General features: G+C 40.0%; 1 protein-coding gene across 1 annotated transcript in view; it reads left to right on the top strand.

Annotated features, from left to right (window-relative positions):
• Positions 1–23,178, top strand: part of AKNA (AT-hook transcription factor) — a 67,667-nt gene that overhangs the window by 34,278 nt on the left and 10,211 nt on the right. Inside the window, 10 exon segments of the mRNA XM_031949323.1 lie at positions 1,181–1,397; positions 5,748–5,905; positions 7,473–7,640; positions 9,466–9,567; positions 9,569–9,719; positions 13,490–13,596; positions 14,249–14,478; positions 14,794–14,947; positions 18,722–18,892; positions 19,700–19,815. Of these exon segments, the coding sequence (XP_031805183.1) occupies positions 1,181–1,397; positions 5,748–5,905; positions 7,473–7,640; positions 9,466–9,567; positions 9,569–9,719; positions 13,490–13,596; positions 14,249–14,478; positions 14,794–14,947; positions 18,722–18,892; positions 19,700–19,815 (1,574 nt within the window).

Below are 23,178 nucleotides of genomic sequence, written 5' to 3'. Positions count from 1 at the left end.
CTTTTACCAAGGATCCATACAGACTGTATGTGTATTCATACCAGCCCTGTAGTACTGCTGCTAACTGTCTGAGATTCTGTGTCAGGGAACATACAACCCCTCTGCTCTTGCAGATTAGCTGGAGAGGAAGGACACACGTAGATTTTTTATCACCTGAGCTGGAAGACTTAAAACAGAGAGTAAGCAGCCCAACGAACAGCCTAGAACCAAAGCCAATGGGGGCACGTTGCTCTGGAAGAACAGAAGCAGTGGGTGCTGATGAACTTACCCAGGGGACCCCATCAGGAGGAAATGACTGTGCCCTGGCAGCCCCCCGCTCCTTGCCAGCTGAGACCTCAGAGGCTCTGGGTCTTCCTGACTTACTTGTTTTCTAGCCATTCAGCTCTGTTTTTGTAGTGGGCCAGTCTTCGTGTTTTTACGTGTAGGATTTTTCTCCCCTTAGTTCACAGAGCCAATATAGCCTCAGGGAAAGAGCACCAAATTTGAGATCAGCCTGATACTTAATTTGACTCTGGGAAAGCTATTCTCCTTTCTGTGGGTCTCAGTTTCCCCATGTGTAAAATGGAATCAAATTAAGTGTCCTAAGTACAGATTTTATGATTTATACATGCTCAGAGACATTGTGCCCAAGGGCCCTCTCCCTATGGGTTGGGACCCTGTAGGTTGTTGTGTTGTGTGATCTCACCAGTGGATGAGATCTCTACCAATATAAAACCTTGGCTACCACTTAGGAGGATAGCATGGGGCACTGGGAGGTTAAGGCTCAATGATTTGCCAAGGAGCCTGCAACCAGAAGGTGTCACAGGTGGGACAGATTCTCCTAAGTTTGAAGCTAGCTTTTATCCTGTAGTCATGTTATTTCTGACTCCACAGTAGTCTAGGTCATTTCTCACAATTCTTTGGGCAGAAAGACCTGAGACAGTGTATCTCCTTCCCCTTTTAGAGTGTAATAATAATAATAATAGAGAGAGAGAGTCTGTCTCTGTCTCCTCTCTCATCTCTATCTCTGCCTCTGTCTGTCTCTGTCTCTTTCACCCTCTTTCTCTGCCTCTGACTCTTTCTGTGTGTTTCTCTCTGTCTCTCTCTCTCTCTCTCTCTCTCTCTCTCTCTCTCTCTCTGTCTCCTATTTCTTTCTATTTGGTTTCATCCTCCTACATAAGCATGGTTTGACCTATTTCAGGGAAGTGGAAGGAGAGATATTTCGTTTGGGAATGCGCCTCGAAGAGCTCATGGATGAGATAGATGACTTAAGACCTGAAGAACTCTCTCTAAGAGCCCCTTCAGGAGAAAAGTACCATGACAGCTCAACAGCTTCACCTGTATCAGACGCACCTACTCCATCTCCTGCTCCATCAGCTCAAGCCCCCATGCCAACTGTCCGCACCCCCTACCCTGAGGTAATTCTTGTTCCTTAGACTTCTTGTTCCTTTTTCTTTTGTGTTAAAACTTCAAAAGAATCTGTTTAAGTGAGACTCAGTATTTACTATTAAAATATTCTTGGACTGATCAAGTAAGACATGCAATAGAATGCAAAAGACATTATTAAGCACTTCTCATGGAATTAGATTTCAGAGGGCCTTAAATGCTGATCAAAGGAATTTAAACTTATTTTGGAAGTAATTAGGAGTTTCTGAAGATTTTTGATAAGAGGACTGGTATATCCAAATCTATGCCTAGGGAAATTTATTCTGGCAGCAGTGTGAAGGATAGACTAGAAGGGAGAGAGATCAAAGATGGAAAGATCTGTTAGAAAGCAATTATTACAGTGGTCTTAATAAGTAGACTAATAATAAGAACCAGACTGTGAGTGGTGGCAATGGGGAGAGAGTGACAGAGGGAGGGAGACAGAAGAGAGAGAGAGGGAAAGAGAGAGAGAGAGAGAAAGAAACAGAGAGAAACAGAGAAGAGACAGAGAATGATGAAGACAGAGACAGAGACAGAAAGAGTAAGAGATAGGGGAAAGAGAGACAGAGAGACCAAGAGAGAGAAAAGAAGGTTTTAGTGAAAGCAAGGAGTGAGTAGTAAAGCTAAGACAGACTTCCTGAGTTTTTAATAGACAAATGTATTCTCTGAGGATTTAGATTTCTCAAGATTCTTCTGTCCTGTTTGAGGTCTAAGAGTGTCGTTTCTTCTGGATTGCCGTTGCAAGGTGATTTTTTTTTTTTGTTTCGTTATTTTAATCATATTTAACTCTTTATGACCCATTTGGGGTTTTCTTCACTGTGGTTTGCCATTTCTTTTTCCATCTCACTTTATGGATGAGGAAAGTGAGAAAAATGGGGTTAAATAACCATCCCAGGGTCAAACAACTAAATGTCTGACAGGTCAGATTGGAATTTAGGAAGAAGAATTTTACTGAGTTTAGATCCTGTTCTCTCTCTGCCTACTTTTGCCTTCTAGGGTGTTGAAAATCAAGAGTATTTATCGGATGTTAATCTTGCAAGTCCTGCTGTGTACTGGATGTTGCTGCTAGGAGTTAGGATGATTGTGTTGATAAGTCCTTCCCCTGAGGGAAATTAGATTTCATACTCTCCCTTCTATACTCCACTCCATCTCCATCTCTGCCGTTGCTCTGACTGCCCCCATGCCTGGAATATTCTCCTTCCTCATTTCTGTCTCTTAGATTCTTTGGCTTCAGCTCAAATCCTATCTTCTGCAGAGACCTTTCCTTCCCATTGCTATTACCTTCTTTGAGTTTCCCTTCCATTCACTCTATGTGTATCTTTCATGGATTTAATTATTCATGAGGTTCCTTCCAGATAAGAATGTAAGCCCCTTGAGGACAGGGACTATTTCTGCCAGTAGATAATGCTGGATCTGGAATCAGGGAGAACTGAGTTCAAATCTGGCCTCAGACACTTACTAGCTGTGTGACCTTGGACAAGTCAATTAACCCTATTTGCCTTAATTCCTCAACTATGAAATGAGCTGGAGAAGGAAATGGCAAACCACTCAAATATCTTTGCCAAGAGAACCCCAAATGAGGTATAAAGAGTTGAATGTGACAGAAGTGACTGAACAACGACAGGGCTTAGTATTGTGCCTGGTACTGCTTAATGCTTGTTGGCTAATTGTGAGGGGGAAGGACATTGGAGTGAGCTAAAATCTCAGTTCCAAGATTTACTAGTTTTGTGACCCTAGGCAACTCATTTAGCATTTCTTTAGTTTTTTCATCTGTAAAATGAAAATACTATTCACACTTCCTACTTTGTATGACTATTTTATTTTCACACATGTATATTATATTTATACTCTGAAGGGCTACAGAAAATTGAGTTATTGTTAAAAGACAAAGATATGGTTAAGTATATAATATGAAATATCTTGAAATACATGCCAGAGAGTTACAAAACAATATACTAAGGTCTGATGGGAAGAAGGGAAAGGAAGGGAAATAAGCATCATATTTTGCCTACTATGTGCCAGCAACTGTGCTATATCATTTGATCCTCACAACAACCCTGCAAGGTTAAGGGCTCCCCACTTAATAGTTAAGAAATTGAGGCAAACAGAGATTAAGTGATTTGGCCAGGATCATATAGCTAGACTCGACTCAGATGTTCAAGTCGGGATTTTAACTCAGATCTTCCTGACTCCGGGCTCAGGAGAAAGGTCATTTTCCACAGGAGAGGATCAGAGATGATTTTTCTGGGGGACCTTACAATTGATCAGAGTTTTGGAAGAGAGATAGGATTCTCACAGGTAAAGATGGGAAGGAAATATAGTTGAAAGCTGGGGGACAGAAAGGTCAAAAAGAAAGAGGGAGGAATGTACATCTCATCCTATGCTTTCGTGTTCTCATGCTCATGAGACATGCCTTTCTATGGAAAAAAGAGAGAGAGGCAAGACAATGACCCACATAGGTAGGATTGGTGCCAGTTGAATTAGTGGACCTAAAGAAAGACTTGTGATCTTTTTGTCACATTACTATTTGTCCATAAATTGTATAATTTTCAAAGGCTATATTCTATAGTTGATAGAGAGCCAGTCTCAAGGGTACTAAGGTCTGGATTCAATGCTTGTTTCTTCCACATGCTGATCACTGATCTGGGGGAAGCTTCTTCCCTCTCCATTTCCCAAACAACTTTCCAAGACTATAAGTTATAGAGCAGTTGCTGATTTGAATTGGAAGAAAGGGTTTCCTTATACTTATTCAAAAGTTCAAATGAGGAAGAAAAAATAGCTGATATTCATGTCCCATGTTAAGATTTGCACAGTGCTTTGCATATATTCTTCTGTTTGATCCTCATAATAGACTTAAAGCATAGATACAAACAGGTATTATCCCTATTTTACACACAAGGAAACTGAGGTTAAGTGATTATTTGTAGTTCTGTTACAGTATCAATTGGGATAGTTATCAGATCTTTCTGATTCCAGTACCTATCTTGTATCCATCATGTTATGCTGCCTTTCAGGGTTCATTTAAAAAAAAACAGTATTTTATTTTTTTCTAATTATATAGAAAGGCAATTTTTAACATTCATGTAAAAAAATTGGGAAGATACATTTTTCCCTTTTTTCCTTTCCCACCTCATCCCTAAGATGATAAACAATTGGATATAGATTATATATGCTATCATATTAAACATATTTCCATACTAATCATGTTATAAAAGAGGAAAAAGATCAAAAGGGAAAAAACATGAAAATAATAAAGTGAAAATAGTATGCTTTGATGTGTACTCAAACATAATTAGTTATTTCTTTCTATGAATGTGGATAACATATCTCTCAGAGTTCTTAGAGACTTGATGTCAACTTGTGGTCTTTAGTGGAGTGTCCCAGAGATCTGTCTTTTGTCTCATGATGTTTAACATAAAAAAAAAATGATTTCAGCAAATAATAATAGCTACCATTTACATAGCATTTTAAAGCACTTTACAAGTATTATCACATTCTATTTACAATAATCTGGAAGGGAGGTGCCATTATTATCCCCATTTTACAATTGAGGAAACTGAAGCAGATAAGTTAGATGACTTGCCTAGGATCAGATAAGTATCTGAGGTCAGATTTGAATTTAGATTTTCCTGACTCCAAATCCAGAGATCTATCCACTGAATCAGTTGGCAGCTTTGTGTCACCTTCACATTTGAAAAGCCAACACACTAGATGATAGAAACACGATCCCAAAAAATCTCAAGAGAAATTAAGAAGACTAAATTTGCCAAGGATAAATGTGAAGTGTCCTATAAATTAATTTCACAAGAATGAGATAAGGCAGCCATGGTTTCCCCTCCCCTCTCATTTAAAAAAAAAAATTGTCATTTTAGATATATTGTTATATTTCAGTTATGTCTAACTTCTCATGGCCCCATTTGGGATTTTCTTGGCAAAGATAGTAAAGTTGTTTGCCATTTCCTTCTCTGACTCATTTTACAGATGAGGAAACTGAGGCAAAAAGGGTTTAAGTGATTTGCCCAGGGTCACACAGCTAGTAAATATGTGAGAACAGATTGGAACTCAGGATTTACTAATTCTAGGTTGGCGCTCTATCTACTTAGCTACTACATTCACAAGATATATATGTATATATATGTGTGTGTGTGTGTGTGTGTGTGTGTATATATATATATATATATATATATATATATATATATAATGTATTATGAATTGCATAATTGACACATGATTGCATAAATGAATTTTCCCGGTGAGGTTGGAAGAGTTGTCTTTCTTGGTTATTTTGTCCAGAACACGAACTAATTGGACTCTTCCTGACTCCTTGCCTCTCTTTCTTACAGACGCCAGCTATCCAGAATGGCCACACTTTTCTGTGTGGAGTACATTCAGAAGTGAGCCCTGCCAGTAGTGAGTTAGATGATGAGAGCCCAGGACTCCCACAGCCACTTCAGTACAAGCAGCTCCAAATGGAGCAGGATTTCCAGAGTCTTATAACGCAGTAAGTGTTCAAGGATAGGGTCAGAGAGAGTCCCATTCACTTGTGAGAACTTCCCAACCTTCTTGGGTTGGAAGACCTGAAGTCAAGAAAAGCCTCTTGCTGAGTTTAAATCCAGCCTCAGATATCTCCTGGCTGTGTGACCTGCTTGCCTCAGTTTCCTCATCTGTAAAATGAGCTGGAGAAGGAATGGCAGACCACTGCTGTATTTTTGCCAAGAAAACTCCAAATGGAATCAAGAAGAGTCAGACATGACTGAGAATGACTGAAAGCTTTGCAACAGAATACCTCACCATAGCACAGACTATATAGTGCTGCCGGGGTTTTTATCATTCCCTCTACATAGGAAGGTACCAGTGCATCCATCATTATGACTAGAGAAAGAGCACTGGCTGGAGTCAGAGAACCATCATCTTTGGTGATGGATTCAGAGTGCAGATTGAGATATAGTTTTTTGGACATAGCCAGTGTGGAAATTTATTTTTCTTGACTATATATATTTACAACAGCTTTGTTTTTCTTTGGTTTTCCTTACCTCACCCCCATTGGGGAAGAGTTTTAATGGAGTGGGATTAAAAGTGAAAGAAAATAGGTTTTTACTAATTGACAAAAATAATTAAAAAATTTTTAAATATCAGGTTCAACAGGAAAAAAATCAATTTTATCTTTGACACTTATTACCTTATAATCTTAGACAAATCACTTAACATCTCTAGGCCTCAATTTTCTTTTCAGTAAAATGGGGGGTTGGATTAGATGCTTCTGAAGTCCTTTCCAGTTCAAGATTATGAACTTGTGAGCCTATGACTAGAATGTGCATTGTGAGGAGAACTGCTAAAGAGGCCTAGGAGATCTTTGCCAAGGGACAAACCACCTGGTTTGCTGAAGGCTTTAGGGAGACCGAGATTGAGTCTATCAATAATTTGTGGAATTCACACAAAGGGGATTTGATGTAGATAACCAAGGGCAGTTATTCTCCAGTTCCATAAAATATAAGGACTAGAGTAAATGTGCTTCAGTCAAAATTGTAGAGATTAAAGTGAGATAATGGGACGAATCAGCAATCAGGAAGCATTGTGCTAAATGCAGGAATGCAGAGAAAATAAAAAATAGTACCCGTCCTATAGGCTTGTCACTAGAAACTATTATAAGTATAGGTTGTGTTATAGAGATTTCTCTGAAAAATTTTGAAAGTTAACACATGGAGTCTCATCTGCTGGGTGAGTGAATATAATAATAATAGTTAGTGCCTATGTGAAGGCAGGGGGATGGACTATATGACCTCTCCGAATCCCTTCTGGCTCTTATAAAAGCTGCTCTGAGTTATGATCTAGTCATTTAGGGGAGTCATCCATAAGAGGATCTGCTGAATGACCTGCTTAGAAGGAGCATGTCATTCATAGCTTAGAGACTGGATTGAGGCTATATCTCATGGACTAGTCCCCAGAAGCTTAGTCTTCCATCTTGAGTATCAGGTCATATATCTGCCGGGTTTCCCCTGTCAAGAATACTACATGACAGCACTTGGTAATACTCACGTTCACACCTTTTTCTGTTTGATCCATTATAGATACCACAATATCAAGTCCCTTCCTGATGCCATCAAGTTGGAAGGAGATCAGGAAGAGAAGGATTTCACCCAGGAAGTTGATGGGTCAATTGCTAGAAATCCCAGTGCTTTTGAACCCAGCTCCAGGAGGACAGAAAAAGAGCAAGGGAAGCATCCGAACCTTCTTGAGTAAGACACTTGCTCCTTGACTGTTCATTCTTTACTATTTTCAAGCATCCCCATGATAGAAGAGGTTAAGTTTGTCCCTGGTCCAATTAAGGAAACATTTACGAATCACCCACTTTGTGCAAAGTACATAGTTTAGATTCAAAGACAAAAGCAAAGTAGTCTCTATCCTTGGAAACCTTAAATGGGTAGGAAGTAAGGAGGAGAGGGAAATTTAGCATGTACTCAGATTAGTAAATACAAGTAGTTTGAGGTGGGAGGGATCAGGGAAGGCTTGGTAAAGGAGGTGGTACCTGAGCTAAATCCTGAAGGAAGTATATGAAGAAGTGACAACAACCACAAAACAAAAACCCATAACTCTGTTTAAGAGAGATTTCCTTTTCTTCACAAGAAAAAAAATAGCTCCCTGTCCTTCCTGAGAATACTTCAAACAATGAGATGTCATAATGTCTCCCTTTTGTATATTGCTTTTTTAAAATATATTTTTATTTTAAATCTAGTATGTCTTTTTGTTTTCATATCCCTTCTTTCTTATGTAGCTAGTGAGCCAATCTTGTAATTAAGAATTTAAAAAAGAAAGATCAAAAAGTAGTTCAGCAAACCAGTGCCTCAGTTATGTCTGACAGTATAAAGCCTATCCTACATGCAGTATCCCACTTCTGAAAAGAGGGGAAGGAGGTATATTTTCTCATTTCTTTTCTTTTTTCCAGAGCCACTGATTTATACTTTCCAAAGGCAGTTAGGTGGTACATAAAGAATAAGACTTTCAATCAGAAAAATCTGAGTGCAAGTTATGCTGCTTACTAATTATATAATCCTAGACAAGTAATTGACTCTCCATGTGCCTCAGTTTCCTCATATCCCCATAGAATGGGGATGATGACAGCACCTTCTTCACAAGGTTGTCATGAGATCAAATGAGGAAATACATGTAAAATGCTATATAAAGGCTCATATATTTCCTATGTAAATATAATATTTTATATATGATGATATTTATTATTATTATTACACTATTATGAAGTAGTTAGGGCAGGGTTTATTAGAGAGGCTAACAGCTCTGAGTATTATATATAAAGGCTCCTATATTTCTTATGTAAATATAATATTATTTATATGATGATATTTATGGTTGTTTATTATTATTACACCTATCATGAGGTGGTTAGGGCAGGGCTTATTGGATAGAATAGCTTGGAGCTAGAGGGGATAGCTAATAAGGGGTTATTTAAACCCAAGGCTCCTGATTCTTGAAACTACCTTTCTACTGTATTTTCATATGCCTGCCCTACCAAGGGGCAACACTGATTGCCATCCTGATTCCTTCATCACTGAAATGGATCTGTTGTTTCCTTCCATGGGGGTGGGACACCCCTTCTCATCATCCTAGGTACTAATTAGCCACTTCTTTTTCCATAAATACTAAATAGAAAGTTTACCTGACACAAGAGGCCTTCATACTGCCCTTTTGAATAATTTCACGGACACCAGGGAAACATTTTGGCAACTTATCAGCCTCTTACCCCTCAGTCCCCCTCCTCTTCTGGTCATATATTTCCTTAAGGCTCTATCTTATTCTTTGCTCATGAGCTCCATAGTAGCCCTGATATGCATGTGAGCCTGGACTTCTTTTCCTAAAGACCCACAATCCTGACCAGGAACTTCTCAGTGGGAGCCTTTAATTAGGGAATTGTTCTTCGTCTACAATCCTAGAACCCCGAAAGGGGCTCCCCTTCCCCACCCTCCAGATGTGAAGTGAGCACAAGGGCTAGGGCCTGAGGAGCCCCAGGAAGGCTGAAGCTGACACCTGTTTTTCATTTCTTATCAGGGAGTCTGTGGAGCAGAGGCAATCAACCCCGCCCCTAGAGCAGCGGCCATCAGCGAGGAACGACCGGCACTTGGGTGGGCTTCTTCAAGGTCCCATTGCTCAGCCACCCCCCCACCCCCAAGCTCACCCCACCAGCCTCAGAGCAAAAGCAGCTGTCTTCTCACCCGAGCAGCATCACCAGCTTGGCTGGCAGTGCCGTTTCGGGCTCTCTGCCACTTCAGAAGGCTTTCCATTCAGCCAGTGCCCCTCAGCTGGTAAGGAATTTTGATGTGAGCCAGTATAAGGTAACGAATGCTTGTAGGGAATCTAGAAAAAAGGTATGCTTTAATTTATGGCTCACAAGCTGTTTTCTGAAGTTGTCAGCCAAACAGCGATGGAATAGGGAAAAGAGTAATGGCAAGAGCCCTGAGTTTGAGTTCAGGCTCCAACTCTTAAAAGCTGTGACAAGTCACTATCTCTGAGTCTCAATCCTTCATTTGTAAAATAGAAATGAAAATAATGATATTGATCATAATAATATAGCACCTTATTATTCTGTAATGCTTTAAGGGTTATCAAGGGACCTTTCTTCACAACTTTATGAGGTATATAGAGAGTATTTTATATATATAGATATAGATATATACATATCTATATATATACACATACACATATGCATATATGTGCATATTTTCTGGGTCATGGTCACTTAGACCCTTGTAACTTTCTCAGTTCCAACATTTACTTCTTGGTGCCCCAGCCAACTCTCTAAATACACATGAGCTGCCAAGCAGTTTGATTTACATTGGTAAAAAGGGAATTCCTCCACATTCCTTATACCAATAGAATCTGGCCCAACACACACACACACAAATCAAATACAGGGATAGAAGAATTAATGTGGGAGGTAAAAATGACTTGGGTTCATGGCATGAACCAAATATAGAAAAGAGTTTGACCCTTCCCTCTAATGGTGATGACAATGATAAAGAAGATCACCATGTGCTTACATGGCTGGAAAGACCAATGAAATAATACTGAGCATCAAACTAGAATTGAGACTTAACATATATTCCTCTGCTTTTTAAAATTATTTTTATTTCATTAAATATTAACCAATTATGTGTAAAACGTTTTAAACAATAATATTACAAGTCCTTATTTGGTAGGACTGCTTCATTTTTCCAAATACTGTATATAGTATCGAGATTAATTATTCCTTAACTTTTAATCCATGTGGTCCTATGGGTTATTTTTCCTTAGGGAACACTTTGATGGCTTCCTCATTTTTTCCTAAGATGGAGTTATTTAAGTATTCTATAATTTGCTGCAGTTTATATTTTTGAAAATATTCATCCATTTTACTCAAATTGTCAGTTTTACTAGCATATAATTGGGCAAAATAACTCCCAATAATTGCTTTAATTTCATCTTTATTGATAATAGTTTATTTTTTGATAAGTTATTTGGTTCTTTCTTTTTAAAAATCAAAATAACCAATGGTTTATCTATTTTATTTATTAATTTATTAGTTCTCTTACCTTTATTTTTGGTATGCTGGTTTGATATTAAGGATTTTTAATTTGTTCTTTTTCTAGTTATTGTGGAGTTTTTTTGGTTGCTTGCCCAGTTCATTGATCTTTTTCTTTCTGTCTGTTATTAATGTATACATTTAGTGTTATAAAATTTTCCTTAAATACTGGTTTGGCTACATCCTACAAATTTAGGAATATTGTCTCATTGTTATCATTGCCTTTAATGAAATTATTGTTTCTATGATTTGCTCTCTGACCCACTCATTTTTTAGGGTGAGATTATTTAGTTTACAATTAGCTTTTAATCTATGCTTCTACAGCTATTTATTAAATATGATTTATTGCATCATGGTTTAAAAAGGATGAATTAATATTTCCACTTTTTTGCATTTGATTGTGAAAGTTTTATGTCCCAATATATGTCCCCATTTTTGGGGGGGAAGAGTGTTATATACAGTTGAGAAAAAGGTATACTTCTAACGTCATTCAATTTTCTCCAGAGGTGTCATATCTAACTTTTCTAAGATTTTATAAATTTCTTTAACTTCTTTCTCAATTATTTTGAAGTTAGATTTATCTGGTTCTGAAAAGGTAAAATTGAGATGTCACCCACTAGAATAGTTTTACTGTCTATTGCTTTTTGTAATTCATGTAACTTTCCCTTTAAAAATTTGGATGCTATGGGGCAGCTAGGTGGTGCAGTGGATAGAGTACCAGCCCTGAAGTCAGCCCTGAGTTCAAATCTGGCTTCAGACACTTAACACTTCTTAGCTGTGTGACCCTGGGTAAGTCACTTATCCAATTGCCTCAGCAAAACAAAAAACAAACAAGAATTTGGATGCTATGCCATTGGAGGTATATATTTTGGTATTGCTATTTCTTCCTTGTCTATTGTTCCTTTTGGGTAGATGTTGTTTTCCAGCTTATTCCTTTAATTAGGTCTATTTTTGTTTTTGCTCTGTCTGAAATCATGGTTACTCCCCCTTCCTTTTTTTTTTTTTTTTTTTTTTTTACTTTAGCTGAAGCATAATAGATTCTCCTCCAGTTCCTTAATTTAACTTTGTATTTCTCTATTTCAAGTGTGTTTCTTTTAAACAAAACATTTTTGGATTCTAATTTCTGATGCATTCTGTTGTTCATTTTCAATTTATGGGTCAGTTCATTCTATTCATGTGCCTAATTACGACTACTAGCTGTGCATTTTCTTCCAACCTATTTTCTTCTGTTTATCCTTCTCTCTCCCTTTTTATCCTGTTCCTCCACAAAGTCTGTTTTGCTTTTAACTACTGCCCCCTTTTATATTTCTTGGTTTGGAACTTTATGTTCCGATGGGGCTCTGTTCCACTGCAGGAGCGGGGAAGGATATTGTCTCAAACTTAAGGCTTTTTCACACCGCTGCTTTCAGAGCTAGTTCTGGGATTTTGGAAGGCTTTGGCTCTTCTAAGGTGGTTACGATCATCTCTGGCTTGAAATCTTCCCAGGATGTCACCATCGCTAGTCACAGCTCTGGGTTTCATCCATGTCGGCTCCAGATCAGCCTCCTCATCCATGTCACAGAGATCTCTTTCCAACCTCCTACTCTATCTTGGTCTGGAAGGATATGCACTCTGATCTTTTGTTGACTCTCCCTCTCCATATTTTGGCTGGAGCCATTGTTTTAAAGTTGTTTGTAGGGGGATGTTGGGAGAGTTCAGCTGAGTGCTTCTCTCACCATCTTGGTTCCACTCCCTGAAATCTACGCTCCTTTTCTTACACAAGTCCTTATGGCCATCACACTTGGAATACCATGGTAAATTCTGGTCAATGAGCATCTAGAAACCTAGCTTAAGACAAAAGTTCTCCCTTCTAAATCTTTAAATCTCTAGGAGGAATCTTAGGCATTATCTAGCTCTGACTGCAATCTTTTCTCCATGGATATTTAACTACAAAATCCAATCTTTTCTGACAAATGCTACTTTCTAAAAATCCCACAATGGTCTGGCGACTAATCTATTTTCTTCATTCAGGGGAAAGAATCTAGGAATACTTTAGTCTGAAGAAGAGAAGACTTAGCTAAGGAGAACAATAATAATCAGTATTTTGATAGCTGTGATCCAGAAAAGTAAAAGCTTCCATCACAAAGATGGGTGAGAAATGTCTGGGAGACAGTTTGGCTTCCTAGCATTGTCCAAATACAAGCTTGGCAAAGAGTGATGTGTTATAGCTGGAGAAAACCATGTAGGCTTGATTAAGAAGCAGCTTCCTAATAGAGGTGCCCCAAAGTGCTGTCCTGGGTGAGTTACCTGTATCAGTGGAGATCTCCCAACAGAGGATGGATATCTATCCTTGTTGATGATATTTGCAGATGGGATAGATCTAGTTTATGCACAGTTGGGATCCGCAGAAATCTGTCCCAATTCTGAGCTTCAGTTGAGATGTCTGGTCTGTGAAAGCTGGAATTCTGGACCAACTTCCAAGGGGCAAAGGGCAAGAATATAATTGTGTTAAGGAGAACTGTTATTACTTTTTAGGAACATCGGATAGTATCCCCAGAAACTGACAGCGGCTTTGTGGGATCTGAAACCAGCAGGGTGTCTCCATTAACTCAGACTCCAGAGCACCGACTTTCCCATACCAGGTATATGAGTTCATATTTGTGCCTCCCTTCCCATGGTTCATTTGCAAAATGAGGAATCTGGATGAAATCATCTCTAAGATCTTTTTCCAGCTCTAATTCTTATGAATATATGAGCCAGATAATCTTTGACAGGGTATGAGCTAAAAGCACTTGGACATGAATTTACCCAATGCAAGAAAAGGAACAGTGCAAGTGGGCTACTGGCATTTTTTATTAATAAAGACTTGTTTTTTCAAAACATAAGGATGGATAATTGACTCTTGCAAAACCTTGTGTTCCAAAATTTTCCCCCTTTCCCCCACCTCCTCCCCTAGTTGGCAAATAATCCAATATATGTTAAATATATTAAAAATATGTGTTAAATCCAATATATGCATAGATATTTATACAATTATCTTGCTACACAAGAAAAATCAAAAAGAAAAAAAATGAGAAAGAAAACAAAATGCAAGCAAACAACAAAAGAAGTGAAAATACTATGTTGTGATCCACACTCAGTTCCCACAGTCCTCTCTCTGGGTGCAGATGCCTCTCTCCATCATAAGATGATTGGAACTGGCCTGAATCACCTCATTGTTGAAAAGAGCCACATATATCAGAATTGATTATCGCATAGTCTTGTTGCTGTCTGACATTTTTCTTTATGTCACAGTATGTCTTTTGGTACCAGTGACTCGAGGAGATTACCCCAGTCATCTACAGCATGTCTACCCCCAGCTCCATCCAGCCCCCGTCCAGGAAGGGACCAGCTGGTCTCCAGAGTGTCCTCTGGGCTTAGCACATCAGAGACCCAGGCCCAGAGGGCCGGCCCAACACCCACCAGTCCCCCAAAGAAGTGGACAAGGAGCTTCCACCGCAATCCGGGTCCAGGTACAAAGATGGGTGAGTGGATGGAGCACGTAAGGAATGTCTGGGTAACAATCTGCCTCTGTAGCATTATCCAAATACAAGGGGAGGGAATCAGGGTAGGGAGGGAATTAAATACCTTGCAGCCCATGCCCTTGGAGGCTGGGCCAGGGCTGGGCTCACTAGTGATTAGTTCCAGAGGATCTGATGGAGCAGGCCCCAATCTGTGTCTTCCCCTTCCCCCAAAACCTATAGGTTTGCTGATTGATTTTTTGACTCCTGGATTAGTAACCCCCCTGAGACTAATTTGCAGCCTTATCCAGCTCCTTCCTTGTATTTTTTTCTTATCAGATGACTTGGATGGTGAGGACCATGATGGGGCCCATAGCCAGTATTCCCGTGGCAGAGAACACGGCCAGTCTCCTGCTCTCACCCCTTCTGATGAAGCCCATCAGGAGAAAGCACAAGACCCACTACGCAACCTCATCTCCCGGGAAGTCAGAGAGTGAGTCCCCCGTGACCATTTAAGAGAGAAAATTGTAGAGCAGGCAGAAGGACAAAAGACCATCAACTCCAGTGTCCCCCATTTTATAGCTAGGAAAAACTGAGGCCCAGAGAGCTTAAATGGCTTTATAAGATTCAATGCTTTTTAAAATTAGGTACCACCATCTTGAATGTCACATTTCATTCTTCCTGTTTTCTGGGGAAATGGCAGAGAATATGCAGTTTTCCAGATACTGAGATTCCCTGTCACTACCCTTATCTTAGAGGGAATGGCTTGGCAGGAAAAGAAAATGTTGCTTAATTGCCTTTTTCTCCCACTTGGACTATGTAAGAATCTCTGCTGTGTTCTTAGCCAAATACTGTCTTTCAGCTGAGATATCTTAGATAAGCAGTGGTTTTAAATGTTTTCTGTTAGTTTCCATTTTATCTGCTTTTGGTGAGTGGTAGGCATTTTTCTGGGCTGTTGGTCCATAGCTGTCAGCTAGACAAACATACTGTTTGGCTGTGAAAAAACCTATTGATTCTTTTACTCTTGAGACCCTCTTATTAGATCACTGATCAGGGAATGTTGGGCATAGAAAAGACCAGCTATTGTAAGAGCTCCATCTTGAAGCAAAGGAAAGAAAGGTCCAGAAGGGATAATTTGCCTAAAGTCACACAGTTGCTATGTAAGTTGACAGAGGCAAAGTTGGACCTACGGCCTACCCCAAAGTTAGAGCTGAAAGGGCCTCTTCCAATGCCTTCTCTCTTCCAGGGATTCTTAATGTGGGGCCTGTGAATTTTTCTCTCTCAATATACTAATCATTGTATTTCAATATAATTTGTTTCCTTTATAACTTACATGTATTTTACATGTTTAAAAATATTCCTTTGAGAAGAGGCCCACAGGATTTACCAGATTGCCAAAGGGGTCCATGACATCCATAAAACACATACATAAAAAAACGATTAAGAGCCCCTCAGAATAAAGACAGACAAGCCTGGAAACCTAGAATTCACCGTTAAACTAAGGTTTTCAGAGGCAGCGAGGTGGTCTAGTAGAGCAAGCACTCGCCCCAGAGGCAAGGAGACCACAGTTCAAATTCTACCTCAAGCACTTACAAACTGTGTGATGCCAGTCAAGTCACTTAACCAGTTTGCCTAAGTTTCTCCACCTGTAAAATGGGGATAACAATAGCTTCTGCCTTCCTAGGTTATTGTGAGGATCAAATGAGAGACTATTTGTAAAGAACTTTACAGGCCTTAAAGCAGTATGACATTTATATAATATAGCTAGTATAAATATAATATAAATAAATATTATTAATAACCTTCCCAGGATAAGCTCCTATATAAGAGCCTTAATCAAATAGATTCAGAGTCTAAAGCATCCATCCCCAGCAGCATTTGCTGTTAATCCTCGTAGTAATGAACTGAGAGTCTAAGAGACCATGAATTAGAGAGTAAACAAGCCAGGCCCATGGAAAGCTGGGCTGTAATTCTCTTTTATCCCCCTGACTGACCATATCCCCTCCCCAGTCAGTGACCCTGCGGGTGCTCCAGTTGCCCAGAGCTTGCTGCCCAGCCAGTGGTGATGGGCAGGAATGCTTTCCCCAGCCCACACGCAGATAAACATCTCCTGATTGTGCAGCCCTAACAAATGTCTCCATGGGGATTGCTAGGGAACCAGCCACTCAGACACGTGTAGTTCCAGCAGGTTCTAAGCTCTGGCTCCTCCAAGGCTGTAGAAGTAGGAGACACAGAGGTGCCCTAAGGGCCTCTCCTTCCCCGTTCTCTCGGTCTGGAAAGAAGCCTTGGGAGAAAGGCCACTTTGGGGGGAAGCGTTAGGAGGGCTGTGACCTCTCAGAACCTGGCCGAGTCACGGAGTCTAGAGGAGCTGTACTGCTCGGGAAGATGGCCGCGGCAGTCCCAAAGATGCTGGATTCCTCCGTCCTGTGTGTATGCGAGCCGCGCCTGTGGGGGTGGGAAACTGGCCTGTGGCCAGCGCATAAATGTCTCCGACCGAAGGGGGTCTTTTAGCATCCCAGCCCTTGAGGTGAAACCCACTTCAGGAGAGGGCCCGAGTCTCTGTTCCTAGCAAATGAATCAAGGGAACTAGCATCCGGTGTAGTGAGAAGAAAACTCAGGTTTGAAGCGCAAAGGACCTGAATTCAAATCCTGTCTCTTGCAGTTTGCTAGCCAGACACCTCTGTGTCCTCACTTGTGTGTTCTTTATCTGTAGAATAAAATTACTGGACTTGATATTCCCTTAAGTCCCTTTCCGTTTTTTCCAGCTCCATTCCTTATCCCACTTCCATTTTAAAAGCTGAAGAATTGGAAGTACAGATAGTAAAAACTACTTTTCTAAGGTCACAGAACAAGACGGTGGCAAAGTTCCAAATTAGAATTCAGGTCTCTTCACTCCCAGTCCAATGTCCCATGCTTGCTCTAGTAGAAAACTAACCACTATTTCTATTCAGACTTTGGGGGGAAGGGTACAAGAGATGGGGAGACAGGAAGAGGGGAGTTGATGAATTAAGATGACCTTGCAGGCAAGGATGTGGTAGTAGTTGGGACATTTTATCTATATTTTACCAGCCTTCCGAGAAGCCTTTTTTACTCATGTCAGATTGCTCATGTTTTGCTCTAGCCCACTGGTTTCTCCAGTCCTGTTGGTGAGGATAGCAAATATTTACAGTGAATTTCCATTCCATCATCCAGGGGAGGATGTTAAAAACAACTCTTCTTTCCCATTCTTTCTGGCAGCTTGTGGAAGTCATGGAAAAAAACCCAAGTTTTGAAATAAAAAACTAGATTTGAATCTTGACTCTGCCACTTGCTATAATATATGTGACCTTTGGTAAATTACTTGTCTTCTCAGCTTTGATTTCTTCATCTGTAAAAAGAGGGAACTAAAAGAGGGGATGTGATCCTTTAGGGGATGTGGGATCCTCTGACGTATGGGAACCCCTAAAGAACCAAGGGAAAAGCTCCTCTTTTCACCCACTCCACCCCAATTTGCTTCAACAGAAAATTCTCCTTGATTGATTTAAAAATTTCTACTACATGGATAACAACCAGAACCAGAACCCTTTATTAACAAGAATCTCACCCTGCCTGCATTACCTTCCTATCCCCCTGAGGTAGGCAGAGACATCATGGCGGGGAAAAAGTATTCAGAATACCCAGGAGATAGCTATTAGAATTCCTGCTCCTTGGGAAAAGAGTCAGGGATTTTTGTTATGTTTTGCCTTTTGTATATTCCTAGTGCTCACAGCACAAGATCTGGCTCATAGGAAGTGCTCCAACCAGTGCTTACCGATTGGCTGATATATTGAGTGCTCAGCAGTCCCCCTCATTAGAGAGATTAGAGAGAATTCCTTCCTATTGGGGAGAAAAGTGGTAGACAATGAGTTTTACACTCTGAATGAGCCTTCAGAGACTGGGCCCACTGAGGAAGCTTTCAAGTTGTATACATAGCCAGTGTTTTTCTCTTTGCCTGTTCTTCTCCTTATGGTACAGGAGAAAAGGGTCAGATGACCGGAGCTAAATCCCAGCTCTTCAACTTATTGTTTTTGAGACTTTAGGTAAATCACTTAAATTCTCAGTTTCCTCACCTAGAAACCTTTAATATTCATCTGGGTCTAAACCTATGGTCCTGTGGTGCCTAAAAATCATTAGGCTGCCAGAACCAGCAGATACAGGCCCTTCCCTTCTGTCTAACACAAAATGGTCATGGGAGCCCCTTAGCTTACCCCCATTGCCTTCTGCTCACTGTCTCTTATTTCCGTGGCAGCCAAGCCATCCGGGCCCTACAGCAAGAAGTGACCCGACTCCGAGAGAGGATAGAAGCCAGCTTGAACAACCCACCCCGGAGCAACTCAAGCCATAACTTCCAACAAGCGACTAGGGCTCGGAGCCGGCTTGCAAAGGACCCCTTGGCTTCAGGGAGCTCTTCCCACCTCAGGTGTGTACATTCCATACAGAAGCTCAGGTTGGCAGGGCCTCAGCTAATATGGGGAACTCATGCTTTTGTTTCCATGCTACTTATTTCTCCATTTAACTTTGCTGCTACCTTTTCCTTTTATCCTTAATCTTTCCCAATATCAAGGTTTTTCACTCTGCTCCAGCCTTGTCTTTCTTTCCCAAGTTTACTGATCTTGTTCTTTTAATCAGTCCTTCTATGAAATGGGGTCTGGCTCTCTCAGCATCCTTATTAACCTCCTCTGAATGTACCCCCAGTTTGGCAACAACCTTCCTAAGATGTGGTACCCTCAACAAGACACAATTCTTTGAGCTCTGCCCAGGATAGAAGGATGAGAGTGTCCAGAAAAGAGAACTCTCTATACGTGACCTGACCAGGACAGAGGATACAACCCCATCCCCTTGCTCATTCTGTTGTTCTCTATGGCTCTCTTGAAGCAGCTCACTAAAGGGTGGGGACTGAAACTTTGAGTTCAGCTTCCTATTTTCCCACTGAGAGTATGTTTCCTTGCCATGATGGCACTAGGGATCTAAAAAAGTAAGTGCATCTCCTCAATTTATTTGAGGGGGTCTTGTCACAAAGCAATGTGGGATATGGGGAAATATGGATGCCATCTTTTAGGAAGGGCATGATAACTTTGTATGGAAGCTACTTTTTTGTTTGGGTCAGGGTACCATCTATTTATGCTACTGTCCTTGAAATATTTGCTTGCCAAGATAAGTTCTAAAAGATTATATTTCTGAGCAAAGTCCCAGGAGGTAACTTTTTCATCTTTTTGCCTTTTACCAGTAAATCTGCAGAAAGATATCAAGGTGATCGTGGTGATGCAGCTCAAAACAATAGCACAGTAAGGTTGCGATTGAGATCCTCCTCAGTGCCCCGAGAAGGGACTCAACCAAGCCAAAGTAAGTGACTTCCAGGAGAGGCTGATTTCTTTGTGTTTTTTAAAAGAATTCTTTTTGGTTCCAAATTCTCTTATATCCCTCCCTTCATCTATTAAAGAAGGAATAAATCTGATGTGCATTGTACATAAGAATTCTTGTAAAACATTTCCACATTTAGGCTGACTTTCTAAAGGTCAGGACTTGAATTAGACAATGGAGTTAGGAAAGCTGCTTCTCCAGTATTAGGCATCATCACTCTTGAAGGACCTGATTGGGTTCTTTGGTTTGTCCTATGGTATTAGTGGATGGAACAGTGGAAATGGAGTTAGGAGAATGGGGTTCAAACCCCCAACTCTTGAAGCTTGCTAATTTTGTGTCCTTGGACACATCACTTAATCATAAAATCATAGGATTTGGAGTTAGAAAAAAGGACCTTATGGAATATCCAGTCCTACCCCTTCATTTTATAGATGAGAAGCTGGAAGCCCAGAAAGATAGGACTTTGTGTCCTAGATCACAAAACTGGGAGGTAACAGAGGCCCGTTTCTTTTCTGTGACTCCAAATTACAGCTTTCATGCCATCTCCTTTAGTTTCAATTTCTTCCTCTTTAAAGTGGGGATATTTTCTCTACCCACCTTAGATTCATAGAATTTGAGAATCACAAGGAATCTAAGTGACCCATACTCAAAAAGAAATGTCTTCCATAACACATTTGACAAGAGGTCTTCCAGCCTCTACTTAAAGACTAATTAAAGATACTATTTAAATGAAAAGGAACCCATTGAGCTCTGAGGCAGCCCTTTCATTTTGGGGTAGCTCTCCTTGTTTGGAAGCTTTTATGACATCAAGCTTAGATTTTCCTCTTTGTGACTTCTTCCCATTGTTTCTAATTCTGTTCTCTGGGGAAAACAGAATGAATCAATTTCCTATTCCACATGAGAGACCTTTGAATACTTGAAAACAGCTACCATATCACTCTTGAGCCTTCTTTTCTCAAGTTAAACATCTTCAATTTATCTACATGACACGGACCCAAAGCCCTTCACCATCCTGGTTTGTTCTTCTTAGAACATATATATTATTCAATATACCAATATTTTTCTTAAACTTTGAGGCTCAGAGATAGACTGTTGTAAGGAAAGCACTTTGAGGGTAACCTTAGCATATTGTGTGAATGTCACTGATGATAATGGCGTGGTATTGGGACAACAAAGAGGGTCCTTTACTGGACCTTTTGTCAAATGTTGTTCTGTCTTCAAAGAGTTAATACTACCAGCTTCTTAGTATCAGAAACAACTTAGGAAAGATGAAAATCTGGCTCTTATTCAAGTTTCCCTTTAATGAGAGTCCCTGAGGTAAGGCACACTGATGTTCCTATCCAAGAAGGGGACAGAAGCCCTTGGAATTAATTTTCCTTCAGTTGCGGAGAATTTTAGAGTCCCTTCATGGTTGGTCCCTTTAATGACTTTGGCACATATTAGTGAGATGCTGGCTGGAGTCAGAGGTACTGTCTGTACCACAGAACAAAAATGAAAACAAATTGGTACTCACCCCATAACTCCTCTCATCATCATTTATTGAAGTCTTTTCTTTCCTTCAAGACCCAGATCAGGTATCCTTTCCTCCATGAAGCCTCTCTATTCCCCCACCTGAAAGCAATCTCTTTCCCCATCTGAAAGCAATTTCTTTCCTGAGAATTCTCCTTTACTCCTTGTACATTGTACCTTGTATTATTATTACTCAGATACAAGTTTTGTTGCCCACTCCCATTAGATTAGAATACAGCATTTAAAACTTAAAAACCCTATCTAGCCCATCCTTGGAATTTTACAGTTGAGGAAACAAGGCTCAAAAAGGAAAAATTATTTACCCATAGCCACATAGGCAGTAATACTCATAGACATAAGAATTTGAGTCCTGACCCTGTGGAACCAAAATTTTGTGCTTTTTCTTCTGGATCACGTTAACTCCTCGAGAGTAGGGACTGTGTTTTCATTTTTTAACAAGCATTTGTTAAATATCTACTGTGTGTCAAGCATAAACACTGGAGATATAAAGACAAAAAATGAAAGTCCCTTATCTGAGGCAGCTTAGCAACTATGATGGAGGGGAAAGCAAATGTACTCCAATAAGTTTGAGCCAAGTGAGAGAGGGTTGATACAGTGAACTTCAAGGTTTCTAATCTGGATGCCTGGAAGATTTGGTGGTGCCCTCCACAAGGGCTAGAAAGGTGAGGAGTGTGTGTGTGACATATTAATGTTCAAATAGGGCAGTACTCCTTACCCAAGCAAAGGATGTATCACCCTAAAGGTAAAACCATTTTCTAGCAGGGTACTGTCTCAAATGTGACACCATTGATAAGTCTAATCTCCCTCTCTCTTTCCCTCTCTCTCTTTCTTTCTCTCTTTCTCTGTCTCTTTCTCTGTCTCTCTCACTGTCTCTGTCTCTCTGTGTCTGTCTGTCTGTCTGTCTCTCCCCCCACCCCGTTCTCCCTCCTCTCCTGTGTTTCTCTCTGTCTCTGTCTCTTCTCTCTCTCCCCTCTCTCGTCTATCTCTCTCTCTCCTCTTTTTCTGTCTCTGTTTCTATTCCTCTATCTCTTCTGTCTCTTTCTTCCTTCTCTCTGTTTCTGTGTCAGTCTATCTCTGTCTCTTTCTCTCTCTGTCTCTCTCTGTTTCTTGGTTTCTGTCTTTCTCTCTTTGTGCATCTCTTTCATTTTGGGGATATGGAAAAATGTAAAGAAAGATTGGGTAGTGAAGGAGGTGTGGGAGGCAGATCAACACTCATCTCTTCCTCACGCTTTGTTTTGTATCCCTCAAGTACACCTATCAAGGGCTTTGTAATTTTATTAATAATAGCTCACATTCCTAAAGCACATTACAGTTTACAAAGCATTTTTCTTATAATAATTTGAAAGGCAGGCAGTGTCATTACTATACATGCTCATTTTGACAGATAAGGAAATTGAGGCTTTTAGATTGTTGTGAATTATCCAGGGTAACAAATCAAAGTGATGGAGTTGGAATTTGAACCCAGGCTTTTCAAATCTGTATTCACTGATCTTTCTAAGATATAACATTTTCTTTTATATTTTCTTGGGGAGCAAGCTATTCATTTATTCATTCATTCATTTATTTATTTATTTTGCTGAGGCAATTAGGATTAAGTGACTTGCCCAAGGTCACACAGCTAGGAAGTGTTAAGTGTCTGAGACCATATTTGAATTCAGGTCCTCCTGAGTTCAGGGGTGGTATCCAATTAATTTTCAGTCTATCTTTCTACTGCCCTTTATTGAATGTAATTTTATTGCATTGTGATTGAGAAAAAAAGATATTTAATATTTTTGACTTTTATATTTGACTTTGAATAATTTTATGCCCAAATAC

The sequence above is a fragment of the Sarcophilus harrisii genome, chromosome 2 (genome assembly GCF_902635505.1).
Source record: "Sarcophilus harrisii chromosome 2, mSarHar1.11, whole genome shotgun sequence".
NCBI lineage: Eukaryota > Metazoa > Chordata > Mammalia > Dasyuromorphia > Dasyuridae > Sarcophilus > Sarcophilus harrisii.
The sequence above is the reverse complement of the archived record's forward strand: the minus strand, read 5'-3'. Positions and strand labels throughout refer to the sequence as shown.